This window comes from Aegilops tauschii, chromosome 2 (genome assembly GCF_002575655.3).
Source record: "Aegilops tauschii subsp. strangulata cultivar AL8/78 chromosome 2, Aet v6.0, whole genome shotgun sequence".
NCBI lineage: Eukaryota > Viridiplantae > Streptophyta > Magnoliopsida > Poales > Poaceae > Aegilops > Aegilops tauschii.
Window position 1 is genome coordinate 522,528,972 of NC_053036.3, and position 26,662 is coordinate 522,555,633.

General features: G+C 43.3%; 1 protein-coding gene across 1 annotated transcript; it reads right to left on the reverse strand.

Moving 5' to 3' along the window:
- Nucleotides 1–690: 690 nt before the first annotated feature.
- Nucleotides 691–26,662, reverse strand: LOC120973666 (uncharacterized). Its single transcript, XM_073508942.1, has 8 exons — nt 26,141–26,662; nt 25,392–25,481; nt 24,844–24,929; nt 24,615–24,709; nt 23,807–24,479; nt 3,377–3,541; nt 1,912–2,020; nt 691–1,280 (listed from the first exon to the last, which is right to left on the reverse strand). The coding sequence occupies exons 5-8, from the start codon at nt 23,954–23,956 to the stop codon at nt 1,183–1,185; spliced, it is 522 nt and encodes a 173-aa protein (XP_073365043.1). The 5' UTR covers nt 23,957–24,479; nt 24,615–24,709; nt 24,844–24,929; nt 25,392–25,481; nt 26,141–26,662; the 3' UTR covers nt 691–1,182.

A 26,662-nucleotide genomic window follows, 5' to 3' on the forward strand; every position in this document is an offset into this window, starting at 1 on the left:
AGCTTCACAAGTACAAATCCATTACAAACCAAAGCACTAACTGTAGAGTATGATTGTTCATAGACAATAAGGTGTGGCCATCCATGAATGGCAAAATGGAACACAACATTATAAGTAACAGGGCATATGAAAAGCGATGCTAAGATAGAAGGGGCCTTTCCATCCAACATGCGATGAAGACCAGTAATTAACATTTACTTTTTGGATTGGAGGATGATTCTTTGAACTGAAGATGAAAAAACAGAGGAGGAGCATTGACGATAGAAGTACCGATACAATTTTTGAAGCTTGTTTTTACGTGTAAGAACCAATTACCATCAGTGAGCGGTTATAGGATGCAACTCATCAATCATATACATTGTTGTTTTCTTACCGAACAAACATCAAGTGGAAAAACTACAAACAATCTTCAGTGTCCATCCCCGCGGCACATCATCATTCTTGAAACTGGAAATAAAGAAAGGTCTAAATTGGCAGTAATATGGTATGAAAAAGAATTAAATAGTACTCAAGTCCAGCAGATTATATAGACACTAAGCAGAAAAATACACTCAAATGGGTCATGCTTTCTACTCCACAATGCTTAGAACAGAGGGGAGTTAACAAATCAATAATAGTAAATAGGCTCAAAATTACAATTTGTTATTATCGTCGTTGGACGACCAAAATTAGCAACACAATCAGGGGGCCGTGTAGGCATCTACGTTTAATAATAGAAAAGGTAGACATTAAATATACAGAATCATGAGAATGTATGTTCTTACATTGAAAAGATGTTCATCGCCGTCATTGGAAGGAGGCACAAAGAGACACATAATTTTCAGATGTATAACAGTATAAGCACATTTTACACTGACAATGATATAAGCAGAAACGGATCACACTATAGTCCATTTACTACATGTTCTCAGTCCATCTACTATATAGTCCAGTTAATTATTGCATGCTCATTTCCTCTAAATGTGAATATATATGTAACATTGAGAACATGATATATCTTGGGGTCTGGGATAACACATCTAAATCCTAGGTAGACATCCAGGTATCCTATAAAATTAGGAACAATAAAAGCAGAAAATACCAAGATTACTATGATTTTGTTTAACTTGGGGCATCAAATGTTCATGCAAAAGATAAGATCATAATAGAAAGGATCAACATATTTCCAATAGAACTCACCTTCTAATTTTTTTGAGGATTCTTTCGGTACACAACATAAGCCTTCAAACATTTGAGCACATGATATATCTTGAAAACTGCAGCACCTTGTGCAAACCAACCTGCACAAAAGACACAATGCATTTTCTTTTCTTCAGAAACACCACTTTTGGAAACATAAAACAAATTATAATGGAACTAAATAAGAACACATTGGCATTCTTTGGATTCTTGACATGGTAGCAAGGAAAAAGAACATGCTCGGGCAGGCAAATTAGAATTGGCAAGATACTAAGAAGCACAACACAAACTGATCAGCAGTATAATCTTATTGGCATCCCCGAGGTAGTACGCATGTATACCACTGCAAACTTATTGGCATTCTAAACTGCAGTTGACGCATACACCAAGTCACACATACAGAACTGCAAGTGTATTTTCTTTTCATAGATAAACAAACTTAACTATCTCAACAAGTACCAAAACATAAATGATCTCATTGTCTTTATCTAGTCATACCAAATAAAAATCAATACCAAAACTAAATCAGAGTCAATAGGTCTAGAGTATTCTCTCCGAAAAGGGTGTTCTACTGGACCATGAGACTTTCACAACAATAAAACTATAGCAACTACTGTCAACCGATTAGTATTTTTATATACAGACCAAAGAACAGTAAGATTCACTCACATAAACCCTAGATCAACACTACAGAAATATGGAATCTATAAGCTGCCGATAGCTCGTGTTTACCTTGTTCATTGGTGGCACCATGGACTGGATTTTCCTTGTTCCTGTCGCCGGCACGGTGGAGAAGAGCTCCCTCCATGTGCTCTTGGTCCAGTGCTCCAAATAGAAGACCCTGCAATACACATACGACTCAGCTGTGAGCGCCTGGCATAAGAGCATAGGCCAACCAATAACGATGCCAACCAACAAGGGATGCCAACCAATAAGGATGCTTACTCCATTCTAGCACAGTTTAAGTACGAGCAAAAGAAAATACATAACTGAAACCCCATTATAGTACTGCTATCTTGTCTGCATATAAGAAAGCAGTCAAAACAAAATGACCACATCCTGTACCCTGAAGCGAAGCAAAAGCACTTCTATAAGATAACAACAATCACCAGACTACAACTATCAGCAATACCCCTTGGCAACCTTAGACCAACACCCGAATTGCTTCCACGATACAAACCATCGGAGTCGTGAGAGATGATACATTATGTATGTGCCTGATATCTGAATCTTAGAATAGCATGTAGACTTCCTTGTATCTATTTGGAGTGCCAAAACAGCAGGAATTTGTTAACTGGAAATCATATGAAGTTACATCATGACATTTATTTTAAGCACTCTTGCTTGCAGAAGTGGCAAAACATAATGGAATACCAATTTCAAACCCAATAAGGTTTAAAAAGTGTATGTCTAGTAACTAATACAATAGATTACTAAAGAAAGGGATCGATTGTTAAAAGACTCAAAAGTAAAAATAAGAAGAGCATATGGCCATTTGAGGAATGATAGTACGTCTAATGGGGGCCATTTTCCAGTCTTTTCTCTAGCCGACAGCCTAATTGTATGGCTGTTGAAACCATTTAAAAAAATAAAGGCTAAGGAAGAAGTGTCAGCCTCAAAAGAACATGACGTTGCTACCAGCTAATAGATGACCATGGGATCTTGTATCATAGTTGTATTGTGATCTGGTCCTAAATATAGCAAACCAAATACTCACGTCCCCACAAGAAAGCATAATTGTTTAACTAAAACAAAAAGCTACATGCAAGCACATAGCAAGAGAAAAGGTTCGACATAATGTCCAGCATTTGTATCAATCGGTCATATATAAAATCATTTTGCCGCTATAAACAGCATTGTAATGGTGGAGTAATCACCCGAGAAAATTTAAATTACAAACAAAATATCTAAGACTAAGCTCTAATCGGTAGCACGCCTTGGCGCGAGGGTGCCGGTTCCAACGATGTGCCCAAGCAAATAATGGTGAAGATCGTAGAAAGCCAGGCTTAGCGTGTGCATTCAATCAGGATAACAAAATAAAAGAAGAAACATTCACACGTAATCAGAGCAAGACATCATCGATGGATACCAAAACTATAGAACAATACATCTCCATAGCCACCAGAATGATAGTACAACACATTTGAAGGATGAAATGTTCATATACAGGGTAAATTAAAGGATGCAATGTTCATACACGGTAGATATTGTTGTTGGAGGAGTGAGCACCAGTAATCTGCATATGTGGTGGACAGCTCCTGTCGTCTTGAACATCAGTGTCAGAGAGAACGATGACACTCATCATGTTCTCACTGAGCCCGAGTCTCAGATGACACTCATCATGATCTACTTCCAAGTTTTCCTGATAAAGGCCCGCAAAGTGGCATAACATGCATGTAATAAAGGATTGGAGTTTAGCAAATTGATGGCTCTTATAAGCTATTCCTCAAGTGAGAAAGCAGGGTTAATGAAAAGTGGCTGATATGCTATTTATCAATAGGAAGAAACATAAATACAGTGACACCCGGCTTAATATTAGCAATCTTGTTTCAAGAACAATGGTATGCAAAATTTACTTGCAATAAACTATTATAATATTATCACTTTTCTACCTTTGCATAAAGATTAAGTACCACATTCACAATTAGGGAATTATCGTCATAGCAGTTACTTCAATAGGGTGCATAGAACTCCACAAAAATATATTTGTAGCGACCAGACCTCAAATGGTCTGTGCTGCTGTGCACCAGTGTCATCCCTGGATCAGTAATGCTGACACGCACAGTACAAATGGAGGATTTATAACAGAGTAGCAATCACACACTTATTACATCGAATATCTCCGAAGAGATTAAGTATGATAAACATGGCTTAAGGCCATCTAACAACGATAACAACGGAAGACTTGGAAGATAAGTGAGTCCATCACTCCAGCGGCATCACTGAGTATAAGACCACGACCTAAGGCACCTTACTCGTCGTCTGAAAAGTCTGCAACATGAAACGTTGCAGCCCAAAAACGGGTCAGCACATAGAATATGCTGGCAATGTAACACATAGAGAGCAATGAAGAATAATAGTGCTATACTATATGCATATATGGTTGGTGGAAAGCTCTATGGTTACAGTTTTTGCGAAAAGCCAATTTTATCCTACTTCAAAAGGAATAAATTTTATTTAACTATCATGGTGGTTGAAACATTGAGAAGGTACCTCCAACTCAATCCCAATTAAGTATCATCATTAACCCAACAAAATTAATTATAAGTATCACGGTGATGAGATTCAAATGATAATCCAGGTACTAGATACTCAAGTTGTCCATAACCGGGGACACGGCTAACCATGATTAGTTTGTACACTCTGCAGAGGTTTGCGCACTTTTCCCCACAAGACTCGATCGCCTCCGTTTGATTCTCGCACTGCATGATGTTTGAGAAACGGATGACCGAGACACAGTCTTTCAGAAACAATCACTCTTTACTCTGGATGGACCGGTACACCTACTTTCCCCTACATCTGCTAGTCCACCTCTTCAAGAGATCATGTAGCCTACTCAGCTATGCTAGAGCCCATAATAGCTTGTGGCTGCACACGGAAGTTTCTAGCATGAATAATCTTATGATCCCTTTGAGCCTGGGTGGCGGACCTTATACATACAGACAACACTGGGTTCTTCAGGTGCCTCAATCCACCCAGATGTGAGTTTTAGTTGCCACCTTAAGTTGAACCATTAATAAACATCTCACATCTGTCATGGATATCACTCAAACCCAAACCACGTCTACGAGCATAGCATGGCAATATAATAGCAACGTAGAAGTAACTCCCAAGGGTTTGATAAAGTAAAACAGGTAATAGGTACTACCTCAACTACTTCCCAGTTCCCACAATTTAATTAGATCCTAATCATGCAAGTGTTTGAGGAAAACAGATCTAATGCAATAAAACTGGGTATGGAAGGTATATGATCAAAGTGTTACTTGCCTTGCTGATGATCCGCAAAACCTAGCGAGTCGAAGTAACAAGCGGCACACTCCGGGTACTCTATCGCAAACAAACAAGCATACAATCAGTACTCATCTAATGCACAAGTAAAACTCGAATGAAAGATCCAACCAGAAAGTTCAACTTAAGAACTCCGGTTTGCAAAAAGAATCAACTCGAAAGAAGCAACGAAAGTCAAACGGCGAAAGAAAGAAACTTCGTTTGCTAATCTGGATCTAGGTCAAATTTTACTGTAGCAAAAACTTGTTTGAGTAGGTTAAACGGAAGGAGAATTTCGAGACGAAACTCTAGGCGCTTGAATCGCCTGATTCCGATAAACGAGCGAGAAGTTAAACAGAATCGAAGATTCGATCAGAAATCGAATCTGAGAAAATAACGAGAAAATCCGACGAAAAAGAAAAATGGACGAACGGTTAAATAACGGACGTTCGTTAATCAGAGAAAACTGACGAACGCGTTCGCTAAAACGAACGGTTCGGTGAACGCTCGTAAAATAATAAAACCGATCTAGGGTTTTTTTTTAAAACGAAGGGTTTTTTTAAACGAAAACCGGCAACGACGAAACGGGGCAGCGGCGGTACCTCGTCGGGGCTCCGGCGAGGGCTCCGGCGGGGGTTCCGGCTCGGGCGGCGGGGTGCGGGGCTCGGGGGGGTGCGGGCGAGGCGAGGGGCGGCGGCTCCCGGCGGCGGCTTGTGCGGGCGGCGGCGGCGGCAAGTGCGGGCGGCGGCGACGCTCGGCGATGAGGGCGGCGGCGGCGGTGAGAGGAAAGAGAGAGGGGGGTATTTAAAGGGGGGGGCGAGGTGGCTTGGGGAAGGGGTCGGCCGGCGGGTGCCGTGCGGGTGCCGGACTCGGCCATGGCGGCGGCGGCTTCCCGTGCGCGGAGAGGAGAGGCGCGGGGTGGGCCGGCGCTCGGCTCGGCTTCGGCCCAGCGGGCGTCGCGCGTATATATATATATATATATATATATATATATATATATATATATATATATATATATATATATATATATATATATATATATATATATTTAAATAAGTTCCGCGGAAAATAATTCATAGAAAAATAAATAAAAATCAGAAAAATATGAAATAAATTTTCCCCGTCTAGTTAGAAAATCTAGAACAGGGTGAACATTTTTTAAATCAAAATAAATATTTGGAAAACATGCAATATTTTTAATGCAATAAAAATTGCAAATAAAATTGCAAATAAAATCCAAATAAATTCCAAATAATGATTTTAACACTTTTCCTCCAGTATTTCAATTGTTTTGGAGAAGTCATATTTTCTCCTCTCGTTTATTTTAAAATGAAATATTTTTCCGGAGAGAAAATAATTAAAACCAAAATCCTCGTCTTATTATTTGATGAAAATCAAATATGAAAATTCGAGAAAATCCCCAACTCTCTCCGAGGGTCCTTGAGTTGCTTAGGATTTATCGAGGATTTGTCAAAATGCAATAAAACATGATATGCAATGATGATCTATGTATAACATTCTAAATTGAAAAATTTGGGATGTTACAAACCTACCCCCCTTAAGATGAATCTCGCCCTCGAGATTCGGGTTGGCTAGAAAACAGGTGGGAGTGGTCTTTCCGTAGATCTTCCTCTCGCTCCCAGGTGGCTTCATCTTCTGTGTGGTGGCTCCACTGAACTTTGCAAAACTTGATAACCTTGCTGCGGGTAACTCGGCTGGCATACTCGAGAATCTTAACTGGTTTCTCCTCATAAGTCAAATCACTTTCCAACTGTATCGCTTCCAGTGGCACAGTATCTCTTAGTGGTATCTCAGCCATCTCTGCGTGGCACTTCTTCAACTGCGAAACGTGAAATACATCATGTACTCCAGACAATCCTTCGGGCAATTCCAACTTGTAGGCAACTTCTCCCATACGTTCCAACACTCTGTATGGTCCGATAAAAGAGGGCGCTAACTTTCCCTTAACTCCAAAGCGCTTCACTCCTCGAAGGGGTGATACTCGAAGATACACTCTGTCTCCGACTTCGTGAACTGTCTCCTTTCGTTTGGAATCAGCATAACTCTTCTGCCTGGACTGGGCTACCTTGAGCCTATCGTGAATCATCCTCACTTTCTGTTCAGACTCCTTAATCAAATCTGGTCCAAACAACTGACGGTCTCCAACTTCGTCCCACAACAACGGTGTTCTACACCTCCTTCCGTACAAGGCTTCGAAAGGGGCCATCTTCAAACTGGTTTGGTAACTGTTGTTATAAGAAAACTCCGCATATGGCAAATTGTCGTCCCAACTAGATCCATAATCTAGTGCACATGCTCTCAACATGTCCTCCAAAATCTGGTTGACTCTCTCGGTCTGTCCATCTGTCTGCGGGTGAAAAGTTGTACTAAATTCCAGCCTGGTTCCCAATGTTTCATGTAACTGCTTCCAAAACTTCGAGGTAAATTGGGTTCCTCTGTCTGATACAATGGTCCTCGGAACTCCATGCAAACATACTATCCTGGTCATGTATATCTTTGCCAACTTAGCACTGGTGTAAGTGGTCTTCACTGGAATGAAATGAGCCACTTTCGTCAATCGGTCGACTACAACCCATATCGAGTCATAGCCTGAACGAGTCCTGGGTAATCCTGTGATAAAATCCATGCCTATTTTATCCCACTTCCATTCGGGTATCGGCAATGGCTGTAGCAATCCTGCTGGCTTCTGATGCTCTGCCTTCACTCTCTGACATACATCACAAACTGCTACATACTCCGCAATATCCTTCTTCATTCCGGTCCACCAGAAAGTATTCTTCAAATCCAAATACATCTTGGTATTCCCTGGGTGAATCGAGTACGGTGAATCATGGGCTTCTTGCAAAATCAACTTCCTGATCTCCGGATCATTTGGCACATATACACGGTCCTCGAACCATAAGGTATCGTGCTCATCCTCACGAAATCCCTTGGCTTTTCCTTTGCTCATCTTCTCCTTTATCTCTTCAATCTCCTTGTCTGACTTCTGAGCTTCTCTGATTCTTTCCATCAAGGTAGACTGAATCTCCAATGTCGCTAAATAGCCTCTTGGGACTATCTCCAAACATAGCTCGCGAAGGTCCTCGGCTAACTCCTGAGGTAACTCTCCTGTCATGAGGGTGTTGACATGACTCTTGCGGCTCAACGCGTCTGCTACTACGTTAGCCTTTCAGGGGTGATAATGCAATCTCATATCATAATCTTTAATGAGCTCCAACCATCTTCTCTGTCTGAGATTTAACTCCTTCTGCGTGAAAATGTACTTCAAACTCTTGTGATCCGTGTACACCTCACAATGGTTTCCGATGAGAAAATGTCTCCATGTTTTCAATGCATGCACCACGGCTGCTAATTCCAAATCATGCGTAGCATAATTCTTCTCATGGGGTTTAAGTTGTCGTGAAGCATACGACACAACTCTTCCTTCCTGCATAAGCACTGCTCCAAGTCCTCGACGAGAAGCGTCGCAATAAACTTCATAGTCCTTGCGTTGATCTGGAAGAATCAACACTGGTGATGTAACCAATCGTTTCTTCAACTCTTGGAAACTAGCTTCACATTCCTCAGTCCAATTGAATTTGGTGTCCTTCTTCAATAGCTCAGTCATGGGCTTAGCAATCCTTGAGAAATTCTCGATGAATCTCCGGTAGTATCCTGCAAGTCCAAGAAAACTCCGGATTTCTCCAACTGTCGCGGGTGATTCCCAACTTGTCACTGTGTCAACCTTGGCAGGGTCTACTGCTATTCCTTCTCCAGAAATAACATGTCGAAGGAATCCAACTTCCTTCAGCCAAAACTCACATTTGCTGAACTTGGCATATAACTGATGTTCTCTGAGCTTCTCAAGTACCAATCGTAAATGCTCCTCATGCTCTTCTTCATCCTTGGAAAAGATTAAAATATCATCAATGAACACCACGACGAACTTATCCAAGAACTCCATAAACACTTTGTTCATCAGGTTCATGAAATAGGCAGGTGCGTTAGTCAGTCCAAATGACATAACGGTATACTCATACAATCCATATCTGGTGGTAAATGCCGTCTTGGGTATATCCTGATCTCGAATCTTTAACTGATGGTATCCTGATCGTAAATCGATCTTGGAAAATACTTTAGCTCCTTGCAAGCGGTCAAACAAATCATTGATCATCGGCAGTGGGTACTTGTTTTTGATGGTCACTTCATTCAATCCTCGGTAATCAACAACCATCCTCAGCGATCCATCTTTCTTCTCCACTAGAAGTACTGGTGATCCCCAAGGTGACGAACTTGGGCGAATATAGCCTTTTCCAGTAACTCCTTGATCTGCTTCTTAATTTCCTCCAAATCCTTTGCGGGCATCCTGTACGGTCTCTTAGATATTGGCCCTGTGCCTGGCAAAAGTTCAATCAAAAACTCAATGTCTCTATCTGGTGGCATGCCTGGCAACTCTTCTGGAAATACATCCGGATAATCCTTCACCACTGGTACTTCCTCCTGTACAACTCCTGGTAAGGAATTTACTTGAGTCCTCTTCGGCATATGCCGGGATACATACTTGATCCTTTTTCCTTCCGGGGTGGTAAGCAAAATCGTCTTGCTGGCACAATCGATGTTTCCTCCATACAACGATAGCCAATCCATTCCCAAAATCACATCCAAACCTTGCGATTCCAAAACAATGAGGTCTGAGGGGAAAACATGCCTACCAATGGCCAACGGTATCTGAAAACATCCTTGGGTGGCCATGTACTCTGCTCCTGGCGAGGTTACTAACATAGGGCTTTTGAGAACTTGGGTGGACATCTTAAACTTGTTTACTAATCCCCTTGATATGTATGAATGCGATGCATCAGGCTGAGCTTCAACCTCCTCCACGCTCACGTGGTTCACCTGTCCTTTGTTGAACGGGTTCGGCTTCTTCCCAGAGCTTCCATTGCCATTTCCATTTTGGGCTTCGGGACAATCAGTAGCATAATGTCCCGTCTTCTGGCACTTGAAACAAGTAATGTGACTTAGATCTCTCTTGGTTGGGGTAGATGGGTTGGTGCGGTTCTGTCCGTTGCTTCCTCCATTCCCATTACCATTCTTGGAGCCATTATGGTGGTGCGAACTACCTCCTCCATGGGTATGTTGAAACTGTCCTCCCGGCTTCGGGGTAAAACGGGGCTTCTGCTGGGCTCCAGAATTGTACTTCCCTTGTCCATACTTCCTCTTACGGTTTTCAATCTGCTGTTGCTTCCCTTCAATCATGAGAGCTCTATCTACCAGTTCCTGGTAGTTGTTGAAAGTTGCTACCATCAACTGCATACTCAGCTCATCATTCAATCCTTCCAAAAACTTCTCCTGCTTGGCAGCATCTGTAGCAACGTCATCTGGTGCATAACGTGCTAACTTACTGAAATCCTCCACATACTGGCCTACGGTGCGTCCTCCTTGGCGTAGGTTGCGAAACTCACGCTTCTTCATAGCCATAGCTCCTGCTGAAACATGAGCTGTACGGAAAGCTTGCTGAAACTGGTCCCATGTGACAGTGTCAATAGGGTGCGTGGCTGTATAATTCTCCCACCATGATGCTGCGGGTCCATCGAGCTGATGTGCGGCAAAACGCACTCTTTCCGCATCTGTGCATCCTGCAGTGGTCAACTCCCTTCCATCTTTGCGGAGCCAATCATCTGCAACAATCGGCTCGGTGCTACTGGAAAACACCGGCGGGTTTAGCCTTAAGAAACGGGCTAAGTGATCAACAGGTGGTGGTGGCGGTGGGTTGTTGTTGTTGTTGTTGTTGCCTTGGTTCTGAACTAACACTTGCATCAGGGCATTCTGTTGCTGAATCAACTGGGTGATCTCTGGCAGAAAAACAAATCCGGTGTCGCGTCTCGGAGGCATCTGATAGGTTTAGAAAAGATGAGAGTTAAGAATAGAATGAGGTCTAGAGAGAAAACACTACCCATATGCTCATGAGACAAATTCAATCAATATCACTCAATCAATCCAAACAAGGCAAAACAATCGATCTAACTAGCGTTACAAAGTGCTTGAACTATTCTATTAAATGGGGGAAAACTACTACTGATATGGTGGTCTACTAGAAATTCTGATCCGTTGAAGACTCCATGATGTCTGCTCCAGCTTCATCAATCCATTCGTCTTCACTTGGTTCCGAGTCGGTGTCGTCGATGATGATGTAGTTATCCGGACAAGTGCATTCGTCGACTTCTGCTTTTGGCACTGGATTTCCCACGAATGCTCCAATCTTATTCTCCAGGTCGTCAATCTTCCCTACTAGTGCATTGATTTCCTCCAAGTAATCTTCGCGTGTAGCCTTGAGTTCTTCTTGGAGTTCCTTGATCTTTGTTAATGCCTTCTTCAGTTCTTCCTTGTCCGTGCACATCTGGTTCTCCTGGCGACGAATATGTTGGTTCTGCTCCTGGATGAAAGTTGTAATTGATCCATCCTTCTTGGTCTTGATCATCTCCCATTGCGCGTCTCGACGTCCACAAATTTGGTAAATTGTATCCTTAAGTTCCTGGTGATAGACTTCTCCAATGCGTCCCATGGCGATGTGTGCGGCCATGCTCTTCCCTAAACTCCAAGTTGGTGCTTCGAAAACCAATCTCATGGGTTCCGTAATTGGCACAAACGTCCTTCCTGGAATGATAACTTGAATCTTCCAGCTCTCCTCTTCAGGTAATGTGGCGTTGTAGGTTCCGGTGATGCTTGGTATTCCTATGTTCAAGTACTTGGTGACTTCCTTCAAGTGTCGACCAAACGGCGTGTCTTCATCTGGTTGCATGAACTTGCTCCTTGCATTCGCCATTCCTAAAAGAGTAGAAAGTGGAAAGGGGTCAGAAATGAGAAGAGAGAAGCTTTCTAGGGCTTAAGCTTAGTGGTCGTGTCCTACAGTCAGCGTGTGCTCTGATACCAACTTTGTAGCGACCAGACCTCAAATGGTCTGTGCTGCTGTGCACCAGTGTCATCCCTGGATCAGTAATGCTGACACGCACAGTACAAATGGAGGATTTATAACAGAGTAGCAATCACACACTTATTACATCGAATATCTCCGAAGAGATTAAGTATGATAAACATGGCTTAAGGCCATCTAACAACGATAACAGCGGAAGACTTGGAAGATAAGTGAGTCCATCACTCCAGCGGCATCACTGAGTATAAGACCACGACCTAAGGCACCTTACTCGTCGTCTGAAAAGTCTGCAACATGAAACGTTGCAGCCCAAAAACGGGTCAGCACATAGAATATGCTGGCAATGTAACACATAGAGAGCAATGAAGAATAATAGTGCTATACTATATGCATATATGGCTGGTGGAAAGCTCTATGGTTACAGTTTTTGCGAAAAGCCAATTTTATCCTACTTCAAAAGGAATAAATTTTATTTAACTATCATGGTGGTTGAAACATTGAGAAGGTACCTCCAACTCAATCCCAATTAAGTATCATCATTAACCCAACAAAATTAATTATAAGTATCACGGTGATGAGATTCAAATGATAATCCAGGTACTAGATACTCAAGTTGTCCATAACCGGGGACACGGCTAACCATGATTAGTTTGTACACTCTGCAGAGGTTTGCGCACTTTTCCCCACAAGACTCGATCGCCTCCGTTTGATTCTCGCACTGCATGATGTTTGAGAAACGGATGACCGAGACACAGTCTTTCAGAAACAATCACTCTTTACTCTGGATGGACCGGTACACCTACTTTCCCCTACATCTGCTAGTCCACCTCTTCAAGAGATCCTGTAACCTACTCAGCTATGCTAGAGCCCATAATAGCTTGTGGCTGCACACGGAAGTTTCTAGCATGAATAATCTTATGATCCCTTTGAGCCTGGGTGGCGGACCTTATACATACAGACAACACTGGGTTCTCCAGGTGCCTCAATCCACCCATATGTGAGTTTTAGTTGCCACCTTAAGTTGAACCATTAATAAACATCTCACATCTGTCATGGATATCACTCAAACCCAAACCACGTCTACGAGCATAGCATGGCAATATAATAGCAACGTAGAAGTAACTCCCAAGGGTTTGATAAAGTAAAACAGGTAATAGGTACTACCTCAACTACTTCCCAGTTCCCACAATTTAATTAGATCCTAATCATGCAAGTGTTTGAGGAAAACAGATCTAATGCAATAAAACTGGGTATGGAAGGTATATGATCAAAGTGTTACTAGCCTTGCTGATGATCCGCAAAACCTAGCGAGTCGAAGTAACAAGCGGCACACTCCGGGTACTCTATCGCAAACAAACAAGCATACAATCAGTACTCATCTAATGCACAGGTAAAACTCGAATGAAAGATCCAACCAGAAAGTTCAACTTAAGAACTCCGGTTTGCAAAAAGAATCAACTCGAAAGAAGCAACGAAAGTCAAACGGCGAAAGAAAGAAACTTCGTTTGTTAATCTGGATCTAGGTCAAATTTTACTGTAGCGAAAACTTGTTTCAGGAGGTTAAACGAAAAGAGAATTTCGAGACGAAACTCTAGGCGCTTGAATCGCCTGATTCCGATAAACGAGCGAGAAGTTAAACAGAATCGAAGATTCGATCAGAAATCGAATCTGAGAAAATAACGAGAAAATCCGACGAAAAAGAAAAATGGACGAACGGTTAAATAACGGACGTTCGTTAATCAGAGAAAACCGACGAACGCGTTCGCTAAAACGAACGGTTCGGTGAACGCTCGTAAAATAATAAAACCGATCTAGGGTTTTTTTTTAAACGAAGGGTTTTTTTTTAAACGGAAACCGGCAACGACGAAACGGGGCAGCGGCGGTACCTCGTCGGGGCTCCGGCGAGGGCTCCGGCGGGGGTTCCGGCTCGGGCGGCGGGGTGCGGGGCTCGGGGGGTGCGGGCGAGGCGAGGGGCGGCGGCTCCCGGCGGCGGCTTGTGCGGGCGGCGGCGGCGCTCGGCGATGAGGGCGGCGGCGGCGGTGAGAGGAAAGAGAGAGGGGGGGTATTTAAAGGGGGGGCGCGAGGTGGCTTGGGGAAGGGGTCGGCCGGCGGGTGCCGGACTCGGCCATGGCGGCGGCGGCTTCCCATGCGCGGAGAGGAGAGGCGCGGGGTGGGCCGGCGCTCGGCTGGGCTTCGGCCCAGCGGGCGTCGCGCGTATATATATATATATATATATATATATATATATATATATATATATATATATATATATATATATATAAGTTCCGCGGAAAATAATTCATAGAAAAATAAATAAAAATCAGAAAAATATGAAATAAATTTTCCCCGTCTAGTTAGAAAATCTAGAACAGGGTGAACATTTTTTTAAATCAAAATATATATTTGGAAAACATGCAATATTTTTAATGCAATGAAAATTGCAAATAAAATCCAAATAAATTCCAAATAATGATTTTAACACTTTTCCTCCAGTATTTCAATTGTTTTGGAGAAGTCATATTTTCTCCTCTCGTTTATTTTAAAATGAAATATTTTTCCGGAGAGAAAATAATTAAAACCAAAATCCTCGTCTTATTATTTGATGAAAATCAAATATGAAAATTCGAGAAAATCCCCAACTCTCTCCGAGGGTCCTTGAGTTGCTTAGGATTTATCGAGGATTTGTCAAAATGCAATAAAACATGATATGCAATGATGATCTATGTATAACATTCCAAATTGAAAAATTTGGGATGTTACAAACCTACCCCCCTTAAGATGAATCTCGCCCTCGAGATTCGGGTTGGCTAGAAAACAGGTGGGAGTGGTCTTTCCGTAGATCTTCCTCTCGCTCCCAGGTGGCTTCATCTTCTGTGTGGTGGCTCCACTGAACTTTGCAAAACTTGATAACCTTGCTGCGGATAACTCGGCTGGCATACTCGAGAATCTTAACTGGTTTCTCCTCATAAGTCAAATCACTTTCCAACTGTATCGCTTCCAGTGGCACAGTATCTCTTAGTGGTATCTCAGCCATCTCTGCGTGGCACTTCTTCAACTGCGAAACGTGAAATACATCATGTACTCCAGACAATTTTTCGGGCAATTCCAACTTGTAGGCAACTTCTCCCATACGTTCCAACACTCTGTATGGTCCGATAAAACGGGGCGCTAACTTTCCCTTAACTCCAAAGCGCTTCACTCCTCGAAGGGGTGATACTCGAAGATACACTCTGTCTCCGACTTCGTGAACTGTCTCCTTTCGTTTAGAATCAGCATAACTCTTCTGCCTGGACTGGGCTACCTTGAGCCTATCGTGAATCATCCTCACTTTCTGTTCAGACTCCTTAATCAAATCTGGTCCAAACAACTGACGGTCTCCAACTTCGTCCCACAACAACGGTGTTCTACACCTCCTTCCGTACAAGGCTTCGAAAGGGGCCATCTTCAAACTGGTTTGGTAACTGTTGTTATAAGAAAACTCCGCATATGGCAAATTGTCGTCCCAACTAGATCCATAATCTAGTGCACATGCTCTCAACATGTCCTCCAAAATCTGGTTGACTCTCTCGGTCTGTCCATCTGTCTGCGGGTGAAAAGTTGTACTAAATTCCAGCCTGGTTCCCAATGTTTCATGTAACTGCTTCCAAAACTTCGAGGTAAATTGGGTTCCTCTGTCTGATACAATGGTCCTCGGAACTCCATGCAAACATACTATCCTGGTCATGTATATCTTTGCCAACTTAGCACTGGTGTAAGTGGTCTTCACTGGAATGAAATGAGCCACTTTCGTCAATCGGTCGACTACAACCCATATCGAGTCATAGCCTGAACGAGTCCTGGGTAATCCTGTGATAAAATCCATGCCTATTTTATCCCACTTCCATTCGGGTATCGGCAATGGCTGTAGCAATCCTGCTGGCTTCTGATGCTCTGCCTTCACTCTCTGACATACATCACAAACTGCTACATACTCCGCAATATCCTTCTTCATTCCGGTCCACCAGAAAGTATTCTTCAAATCCAAATACATCTTGGTATTCCCTGGGTGAATCGAGTACGGTGAATCATGGGCTTCTTGCAAAATCAACTTCCTGATCTCCGGATCATTTGGCACATATACACGGTCCTCGAACCATAAGGTATCGTGCTCATCCTCACGAAATCCCTTGGCTTTTCCTTTGCTCATCTTCTCCTTTATCTCTTCAATCTCCTTGTCTGACTTCTGAGCTTCTCTGATTCTTTCCATCAAGGTAGACTGAATCTCCAATGTCGCTAAATAGCCTCTTGGGACTATCTCCAAACATAGCTCGCGAAGGTCCTCGGCTAACTCCTGAGGTAACTCTCCTGTCATGAGGGTGTTGACATGACTCTTGCGGCTCAACGCGTCTGCTACTACGTTAGCCTTTCAGGGGTGATAATGCAATCTCATATCATAATCTTTAATGAGCTCCAACCATCTTCTCTGTCTGAGATTTAACTCCTTCTGCGTGAAAATGTACTTCAAACTCTTGTGATCCGTGTACACCTCACAATGGTTTCCGATGAGAAAATGTCTCCATGTTTTCAATGCATGCACCACGGCTGCTAATTCCAAATCATGCGTAGCATAATTCTTCTCATGGGGTTTAAGTTGTCGTGAAGCATACGACACAACTCTTCCTTCCTGCATAAGCACTGCTCCAAGTCCTCGACGAGAAGCGTCGCAATAAACTTCATAGTCCTTGCGTTGATCTGGAAGAATCAACACTGGTGATGTAACCAATCGTTTCTTCAACTCTTGGAAACTAGCTTCACATTCCTCAGTCCAATTGAATTTGGTGTCCTTCTTCAATAGCTCAGTCATGGGCTTAGCAATCCTTGAGAAATTCTCGATGAATCTCCGGTAGTATCCTGCAAGTCCAAGAAAACTCCGGATTTCTCCAACTGTCGCGGGTGATTCCCAACTTGTCACTGTGTCAACCTTGGCAGGGTCTACTGCTATTCCTTCTCCAGAAATAACATGTCGAAGGAATCCAACTTCCTTCAGCCAAAACTCACATTTGCTGAACTTGGCATATAACTGATGTTCTCTGAGCTTCTCAAGTACCAATCGTAAATGCTCCTCATGCTCTTCTTCATCCTTGGAAAAGATTAAAATATCATCAATGAACACCACGACGAACTTATCCAAGAACTCCATAAACACTTTGTTCATCAGGTTCATGAAATAGGCAGGTGCGTTAGTCAGTCCAAATGACATAACGGTATACTCATACAATCCATATCTGGTGGTAAATGCCGTCTTGGGTATATCCTGATCTCGAATCTTTAACTGATGGTATCCTGATCGTAAATCGATCTTGGAAAATACTTTAGCTCCTTGCAAGCGGTCAAACAAATCATTGATCATCGGCAGTGGGTACTTGTTTTTGATGGTCACTTCATTCAATCCTCGGTAATCAACAACCATCCTCAGCGATCCATCTTTCTTCTCCACTAGAAGTACTGGTGATCCCCAAGGTGACGAACTTGGGCGAATATAGCCTTTTCCAGTAACTCCTTGATCTGCTTCTTAATTTCCTCCAAATCCTTTGCGGGCATCCTGTACGGTCTCTTAGATATTGGCCCTGTGCCTGGCAAAAGTTCAATCAAAAACTCAATGTCTCTATCTGGTGGCATGCCTGGCAACTCTTCTGGAAATACATCCGGATAATCCTTCACCACTGGTACTTCCTCCTGTACAACTCCTGGTAAGGAATTTACTTGAGTCCTCTTCGGCATATGCCGGGATACATACTTGATCCTTTTTCCTTCCGGGGTGGTAAGCAAAATCGTCTTGCTGGCACAATCGATGTTTCCTCCATACAACGATAGCCAATCCATTCCCAAAATCACATCCAAACCTTGCGATTCCAAAACAATGAGGTCTGAGGGGAAAACATGCCTACCAATGGCCAACGGTATCTGAAAACATCCTTGGGTGGCCATGTACTCTGCTCCTGGCGAGGTTACTAACATAGGGCTTTTGAGAACTTGGGTGGACATCTTAAACTTGTTTACTAATCCCCTTGATATGTATGAATGCGATGCACCAGTATCGAAAAGAACGGTTGCAGTAAATGACTTAACCAAAAACTTACCTATTACTGCATCAGGCTGAGCTTCAACCTCCTCCACGCTCACGTGGTTCACCTGTCCTTTGTTGAACGGGTTCGGCTTCTTCCCAGAGCTTCCATTGCCATTTCCATTTTGGGCTTCGGGACAATCAGTAGCATAATGTCCCGTCTTCTGGCACTTGAAACAAGTAATGTGACTTAGATCTCTCTTGGTTGGGGTAGATGGGTTGGTGCGGTTCTGTCCGTTGCTTCCTCCATTCCCATTACCATTCTTGGAGCCATTATGGTGGTGCGAACTACCTCCTCCATGGGTATGTTGAAACTGTCCTCCCGGCTTCGGGGTAAAACGGGGCTTCTGCTGGGCTCCAGAATTGTACTTCCCTTGTCCATACTTCCTCTTACGGTTTTCAATCTGCTGTTGCTTCCCTTAATCATGAGAGCTCTATCTACCAGTTCCTGGTAGTTGTTGAAAGTTGCTACCATCAACTGCATACTCAGCTCATCATTCAATCCTTCCAAAAACTTCTCCTGCTTGGCAGCATCTGTAGCAACGTCATCTGGTGCATAACGTGCTAACTTACTGAAATCCTCCACATACTGGCCTACGGTGCGTCCTCCTTGGCGTAGGTTGCGAAACTCACGCTTCTTCATAGCCATAGCTCCTGCTGAAACATGAGCTGTACGGAAAGCTTCCTGAAACTGGTCCCATGTGACAGTGTCAATAGGGTGCGTGGCTGTATAATTCTCCCACCATGATGCTGCGGGTCCATCGAGCTGATGTGCGGCAAAACGCACTCTTTCCGCATCTGTGCATCCTGCAGTGGTCAACTCCCTTCCATCTTTGCGGAGCCAATCATCTGCAACAATCGGCTCGGTGCTACTGGAAAACACCGGCGGGTTTAGCCTTAAGAAACGGGCTAAGTGATCAACAGGTGGTGGTGGCGGTGGGTTGTTGTTGTTGTTGTTGCCTTGGTTCTGAACTAACACTTGCATCAGGGCATTCTGTTGCTGAATCAACTGGGTGATCTCTGGCGGAAAAACAAATCCGGTGTCGCGTCTCGGAGGCATCTGATAGGTTTAGAAAAGATGAGAGTTAAGAATAGAATGAGGTCTAGAGAGAAAACACTACCCATATGCTCATGAGACAAATTCAATCAATATCACTCAATCAATCCAAACAAGGCAAAACAATCGATCTAACTAGCGTTACAAAGTGCTTGAACCATTCTATTAAATGGGGGAAAACTACTACTGATATGGTGGTCTACTAGAAATTCTGATCCGTTGAAGACTCCATGATGTCTGCTCCAGCTTCATCAATCCATTCGTCTTCACTTGGTTCCGAGTCGGTGTCGTCGATGATGATGTAGTTATCCGGACAAGTACATTCGTCGACTTCTGCTTTTGGCACTGGATTTCCCACGAATGCTCCAATCTTATTCTCCAGGTCGTCAATCTTCCCTACTAGTGCGTTGATTTCCTCCAAGTAATCTTCGCGTGTAGCCTTGAGTTCTTCTTGGAGTTCCTTGATCTTTGTTAATGCCTTCTTCAGTTCTTCCTTGTCCGTGCACATCTGGTTCTCCTGGCGACGAATATGTTGGTTCTGCTCCTGGATGAAAGCTGTAATTGATCCATCCTTCTTGGTCTTGATCATCTCCCATTGCGCGTCTCGACGTCCACAAATTTGGTAAATTGTATCCTTAAGTTCCTGGTGATAGACTTCTCCAATGCGTCCCATGGCGATGTGTGCGGCCATGCTCTTCCCTAAACTCCAAGTTGGTGCTTCGAAAACCAATCTCATGGGTTCCGTAATTGGCACAAACGTCCTTCCTGGAATGATAACTTGAATCTTCCAGCTCTCCTCTTCAGGTAATGTGGCGTTGTAGGTTCCGGTGATGCTTGGTATTCCTATGTTTAAGTACTTGGTGACTTCCTTCAAGTGTCGACCAAACGGCGTGTCTTCATCTGGTTGCATGAACTTGCTCCTTGCATTCGCCATTCCTAAAAGAGTAGAAAGTGGAAAGGGGTCAGAAATGAGAAGAGAGAAGCTTTCTAGGGCTTAAGCTTAGTGGTCGTGTCCTACAGTCAGCGTGTGCTCTGATACCAACTTTGTAGCGACCAGACCTCAAATGGTCTGTGCTGCTGTGCACCAGTGTCATCCCTGGATCAGTAATGCTGACACGCACAGTACAAATGGAGGATTTATAACAGAGTAGCAATCACACACTTATTACATCGAATATCTCCGAAGAGATTAAGTATGATAAACATGGCTTAAGGCCATCTAACAACGATAACAGCGGAAGACTTGGAAGATAAGTGAGTCCATCACTCTAGCGGCATCACTGAGTATAAGACCACGACCTAAGGCACCTTACTCGTCGTCTGAAAAGTCTGCAACATGAAACGTTGCAGCCCAAAAACGGGTCAGCACATAGAATATGCTGGCAATGTAACACATAGAGAGCAATGAAGAATAATAGTGCTATACTATATGCATATATGGCTGGTGGAAAGCTCTATGGTTACAGTTTTTGCGAAAAGCCAATTTTATCCTACTTCAAAAGGAATAAATTTTATTTAACTATCATGGTGGTTGAAACATTGAGAAGGTACCTCCAACTCAATCCCAATTAAGTATCATCATTAACCCAACAAAATTAATTATAAGTATCACGGTGATGAGATTCAAATGATAATCCAGGTACTAGATACTCAAGTTGTCCATAACCGGGGACACGGCTAACCATGATTAGTTTGTACACTCTGCAGAGGTTTGCGCACTTTTCCCCACAAGACTCGATCGCCTCCGTTTGATTCTCGCACTGCATGATGTTTGAGAAACGGATGACCGAGACACAGTCTTTCAGAAACAATCACTCTTTACTCTGGATGGACCGGTACACCTACTTTCCCCTACATCTGCTAGTCCACCTCTTCAAGAGATCCTGTAACCTACTCAGCTATGCTAGAGCCCATAATAGCTTGTGGCTGCACACGGAAGTTTCTAGCATGAATAATCTTATGATCCCTTTGAGCCTGGGTGGCGGACCTTATACATACAGACAACACTGGGTTCTCCAGGTGCCTCAATCCACCCATATGTGAGTTTTAGTTGCCACCTTAAGTTGAACCATTAATAAACATCTCACATCTGTCATGGATATCACTCAAACCCAAACCACGTCTACGAGCATAGCATGGCAATATAATAGCAACGTAGAAGTAACTCCCAAGGGTTTGATAAAGTAAAACAGGTAATAGGTACTACCTCAACTACTTCCCAGTTCCCACAATTTAATTAGATCCTAATCATGCAAGTGTTTGAGGAAAACAGATCTAATGCAATAAAACTGGGTATGGAAGGTATATGATCAAAGTGTTACTTGCCTTGCTGATGATCCGCAAAACCTAGCGAGTCGAAGTAACAAGCGGCACACTCCGGGTACTCTATCGCAAACAAACAAGCATACAATCAGTACTCATCTAATGCACAGGTAAAACTCGAATGAAAGATCCAACCAGAAAGTTCAACTTAAGAACTCCGGTTTGCAAAAAGAATCAACTCGAAAGAAGCAACGAAAGTCAAACGGCGAAAGAAAGAAACTTCGTTTGCTAATCTGGATCTAGGTCAAATTTTACTGTAGCAAAAACTTGTTTCAGGAGGTTAAACGGAAAGAGAATTTCGAGACGAAACTCTAGGCGCTTGAATCGCCTGATTCCGATAAACGAGCGAGAAGTTAAACAGAATCGAAGATTCGATCAGAAATCGAATCTGAGAAAATAACGAGAAAATCCGACGAAAAAGAAAAACGGACGAACGGTTAAATAACGGACGTTCGTTAATCAGAGAAAACCGACGAACGCGTTCGCTAAAACGAACGGTTCGGTGAACGCTCGTAAAATAATTAAACCGATCTAGGGTTTTTTTTTTAAACGAAGGGTTTTTTTAAACGGAAACCGGCAACGACGAAACGGGGCAGCGGCGGTACCTCGTCGGGGCTCCGGCGAGGGCTCCGGCGGGGGTTCCGGCTCGGGCGGCGGGGTGCGGGGCTCGGGGGGGTGCGGGCGAGGCGAGGGGCGGCGGCTCCCGGCGGCGGCTTGTGCGGGCGGCGGCGGCGGCGCTCGGCGATGAGGGGGGCGGCGGCGGTGAGAGGAAAGAGAGAGGGGGGGTATTTAAAGGGGGGGCGCGAGGTGGCTTGGGGAAGGGGTCGGCCGGCGGGTGCCGTGCGGGTGCCGGACTCGGCCATGGCGGCGGCGGCTTCCCGTGCGCGGAGAGGAGAGGCGCGGGGTGGGCCGGCGCTCGGCTGGGCTTCGGATATATATATATATATATATATATATATATATATATATATATATATATATATATATATATATATATATATATATATATATATATATATTAAATAAGTTCCGCGGAAAATAATTTGTAGAAAAATAAATAAAAATCAGAAAAATATGAAATAAATTTTCCCCGTCTAGTTAGAAAATCTAGAACAGGGTGAACATTTTTTTAAATCAAAATAAATATTTTGAAAACCTGCAATATTTTTAATGCAATAAAAATTGCAAATAAAATCCAAATAAATTCCAAATAATGATTTTAACACTTTTCCTCCAGTATTTCAATTGTTTTGGAGAAGTCATATTTTCTCCTCTCGTTTATTTTAAAATGAAATATTTTTCCGGAGAGAAAATAATTAAAACCAAAATCCTCGTCTTATTATTTGATGAAAATCAAATATGAAAATTCGAGAAAATCCCCAACTCTCTCCGAGGGTCCTTGAGTTGCTTAGGATTTATCGAGGATTTGTCAAAATGCAATAAAACATGATATGCAATGATGATCTATGTATAACATTCCAAATTGAAAAATTTGGGATGTTACAATATTTCAAGGAGGGACTGATGCTAGTGGTACCTAGTCACATCCTGTTCTGCCTAATGGAAGGAAGCAGCAAATTGCAATTACGTTTCGACAACCTTCCTGAATGAAATGAATAATGCATTCAAACAGCCCGATAAAGCAAACAATCTACATAGTAATTATCAACTCCAACTACCTACATGGACTGATATTTAACCACAGTAATGTTCACTTAAAAGTCGTAACCTAGTTGACAGACAATGAATCCAAAGACCGACAACTAATGGTATTATCAGCAATGAAGACTAAAAAACACATATTGAAACCATATACAGAGCAGAGCCGGCGAGACTGCTGGTGCCACCCGACAACCTCAAGGCTATCTACTTGTTGGATATGGCTCTCGACAATAGTTTCCGATGACACCAGACTCGTGCTAGCCAGACCTACACACATGGGATCCTCTAACCAATGTAATCTGAAGTATGACGACCAAACAGACAGACTAATATATTTTCCACTGCTATGATGGAGCATTTAGATGATGGCTAATAACAGTGTGGCATTGTAGACATGTTTTAAAGTCAGATCAAATATGTTTTGTAGAGAAGAGTGCTCTAGCTAGAAATAAAGTGTCAAGCCACCTTCTGTTCAGCATAAATAAAATAGAAACCCTAGTTTTGTGTATTCTACGTGATCACGGTACGAAGATAGATTCAGAGCAGCAACCGGTACATGATCTACCTTGCTTGCCGGGGATACGGTCGAACAGAGACCCTGTGCGCTGGCCACTGGCATCGTGGAGAAGAGCTCCTTCTGTGCGCCTGAGTTCAAGCATAACAGAAGAGACAAAGTAAATATACTTTTGGCGCATACTTCAACTATGCCTGGCATTAGCTTAAGATACACAAGAAACAGTATAACATTGAGAAGGAAGTTCTCTAGAAATGATTGCCTATGTCAAATTATGCCACATGTGACCTTTTGATTTACTACAACATTTAGCAATGCAAGATGTAGATTTTCCGGAACATAATGGCTTGGGAGATACATATTTAGGCATGAAACTTGCCTGACATGTTTACTAATAGAGTCAAGATCTATGCTTGGTGCCATCACTGTTATTGTTTTATGATTAATAGACCTTCTAGCAGATACATATTATCATGTCAAATTAACTTAATTCACAGAAGGCAAATAATTAACTCCGTCCCTTCACAAACCAGTCTAATCTTGTAATTCTCACAATCAAATCTGCAAGGATAATAGAGCAAAACTGAATCTCGCCTGGAACTAAAGCTCAGGGACGACATGTCTGTGCCGACAGCCACCTGTACTTGTAGCTGAAGTCAAGCTTCAACAGCCGCCATTGACATGTTCGCAACGCGTTGCCACCGGCACTCACCCATTTGCTACACTACAGAACACACAAAGTGCCCAAATAACTAACAAATTGCATCAACAGTCAGTCGGTCGGCAGGGAGATCATCACACTTTGGTTTGTTGCATTATATAACAAGGGGGTAAGAGTTGAGAGATGTGTGAAACTTACACAATAAGAACATAACCTCCCCAACCACTCAGGCAATCACGATCAACAGAAGACAACAATGCTTGTGAGATTGTCTCAAATAGTTCTTCAGGTTCCTTTATCAAATAAATGATTAAAAAATTGTTATATTTACAGTACAAAACCTGACAGGGAAATTACTATAGCATTTTCATGAGGAAATACATAAGAGAAATTAGCGAGTACACATCTCTCGAGCAAGGAAACATACCATGTCTGGTTTGTACATGGACCCACAAGCACCATATAATGATTCCGAAGTAGTATTAAAAACCACAAAAATCTTTTGCCAGTTCCCTGCATAAAGGAATCACTCTTGATCAGATTACCATCTATCTACAAATATAATAGCCACATGGGAAGCCAACATAGGGTTCACAAGAATCAATATTACATGAAGCACCGTGGATGGAAACGGTATATCAGCATACTGTCTACATTTAGAATACAGCTTTGTACTACTTCAGTTCTGTGTTTTTGAAGAGCAAATATCACATTCTGTCAAAGTGCCAACGAACATAATAGCAAAAACAAAGCGGGAGGCAGATAAAGCAATTACTCGAATGCATGAACTCCGACTCCAATTCGAGAGTGTCGTAATTAATACCAATTAGAAAAGATTGGCTATATTGAGAAATTCGTGTAACCCAAGTGTAGCAATCACCACATCCCAAACAAAACTTCCTACTATAGAAAAAATAGCACGGCTCGATGTATACTGTAAAGGAGAGGGCAGAGAGGAAGCAGCGGTTGGCTTACCTAGGACGTAGTAGAAGAAGACGGAGAGGCAGGTGAGACAGTAGCAATCCTCTCATCTACCCTCTTCTCCTCTCATTCACACAGCAGCACCTGCACATGACCGCATCCAGGCATCAGATCCAAAAAAATCACCTTCATCTCTCACCAGATCCACCTACTTATCCAACAACAACAACAATCTAAAGGGGCACACCAAAGCACCAAAGCATCTCCAGTGGTACTCCTAACTATCATATGACTACTCATCCAACAATATCAATCAAAAGGGGCACACCAAAGCACCTCTAGGGTACTCCTAATTATCATATGACCTCAAGACTGAACCTCTCCTTGACAACAAAGGCATATTTCAGAAAAAGAAATGTTTCTAGATCTAATGCTCCCTTGGACAGCAAACTAACAGAATAAGATAGCTCCAAAGAGCCCCTTCCTTGGAACCTAGCTAGAGTAGTAAACGAATAAAAAACCACAACTCCTTTACAAAAACCTAGCCTTCCTGCATGCAAAAAGAAACAAAACCACCAGAGGACCTACCAATGTCCAGCCAAGAATAAAAGGCATATGTCCACACCCCACTAAAAACAAGCACAAATTCTTTTGGCCCTTACCAGAATCAAGACAAAAAAGAAAAGAGTACAAAAAGCACATGGCCGTACATGTATACATCCAACCCTAGAATAGAGGAGTACATGTATACATCCAACCCTAGAATAGAGGAGTGAAAATAAGGAGGAGGAGAAGGGTTGAACCACTGATCCGTGAAGGCCAGATAGAAGGAGGCACCGGCGACAATGGACGAATCTGCAAGAAAAGAAAGACAAAAATCAGAGGCTTGCAACAGGCAGTGGCAAGCGCCAAGGAAGTAGATGTCCTCATCGGCAGCGACGGCAACAGCCCTTCTCCCGTTGAGGCGGACGCGGGGGAGGGCGCTCATCCTCCTGCCCGACCCTGATGTGGAGGAGGAGGAGGGAGGCGACCGACGATGGGCCGGGGAGGAGACGATAGGCGGCGTGAGGTCAAGGATGGGGGTCGGGGCGAGCGCCGTCATGCTCCTCGTCCTCCTTCCGCTGCTGCTCGTCGGCCTGCTGCTGCTCCACGCCACCGCCGCCGTCGTGCTCCTCGTCCTCCCTCCGCTGCTGCTCGTCGTCGTTGGGAGGGGGGCTCTGTTGTGGCGGATCTGGCCGCCGACGGGGCGGTTCGAGGCGGCGGCGGCGATGTGCGCGGGAGGAGAGGAGGCGCGTGGGAGGGGAGGGGAGAGGACGCGCGCGGGA

Coding starts and splice junctions, on each gene's coding strand:
- LOC120973666 (XM_073508942.1), bottom strand. CDS start 23,956: ATGCCAGGCATAGTTGAAGTATGCGCCAAAAGTATATTTACTTTGTCT. Junction 3,542..23,806: donor CCGTATCCCCGGCAAGCAAG/GTAGATCATGTA, acceptor GGCCTTTATCAG/GAAAACTTGGAAGTAGATCA. Junction 2,021..3,376: donor CCAACAACAATATCTACCGT/GTATGAACATTG, acceptor TGTGTATTGCAG/GGTCTTCTATTTGGAGCACT.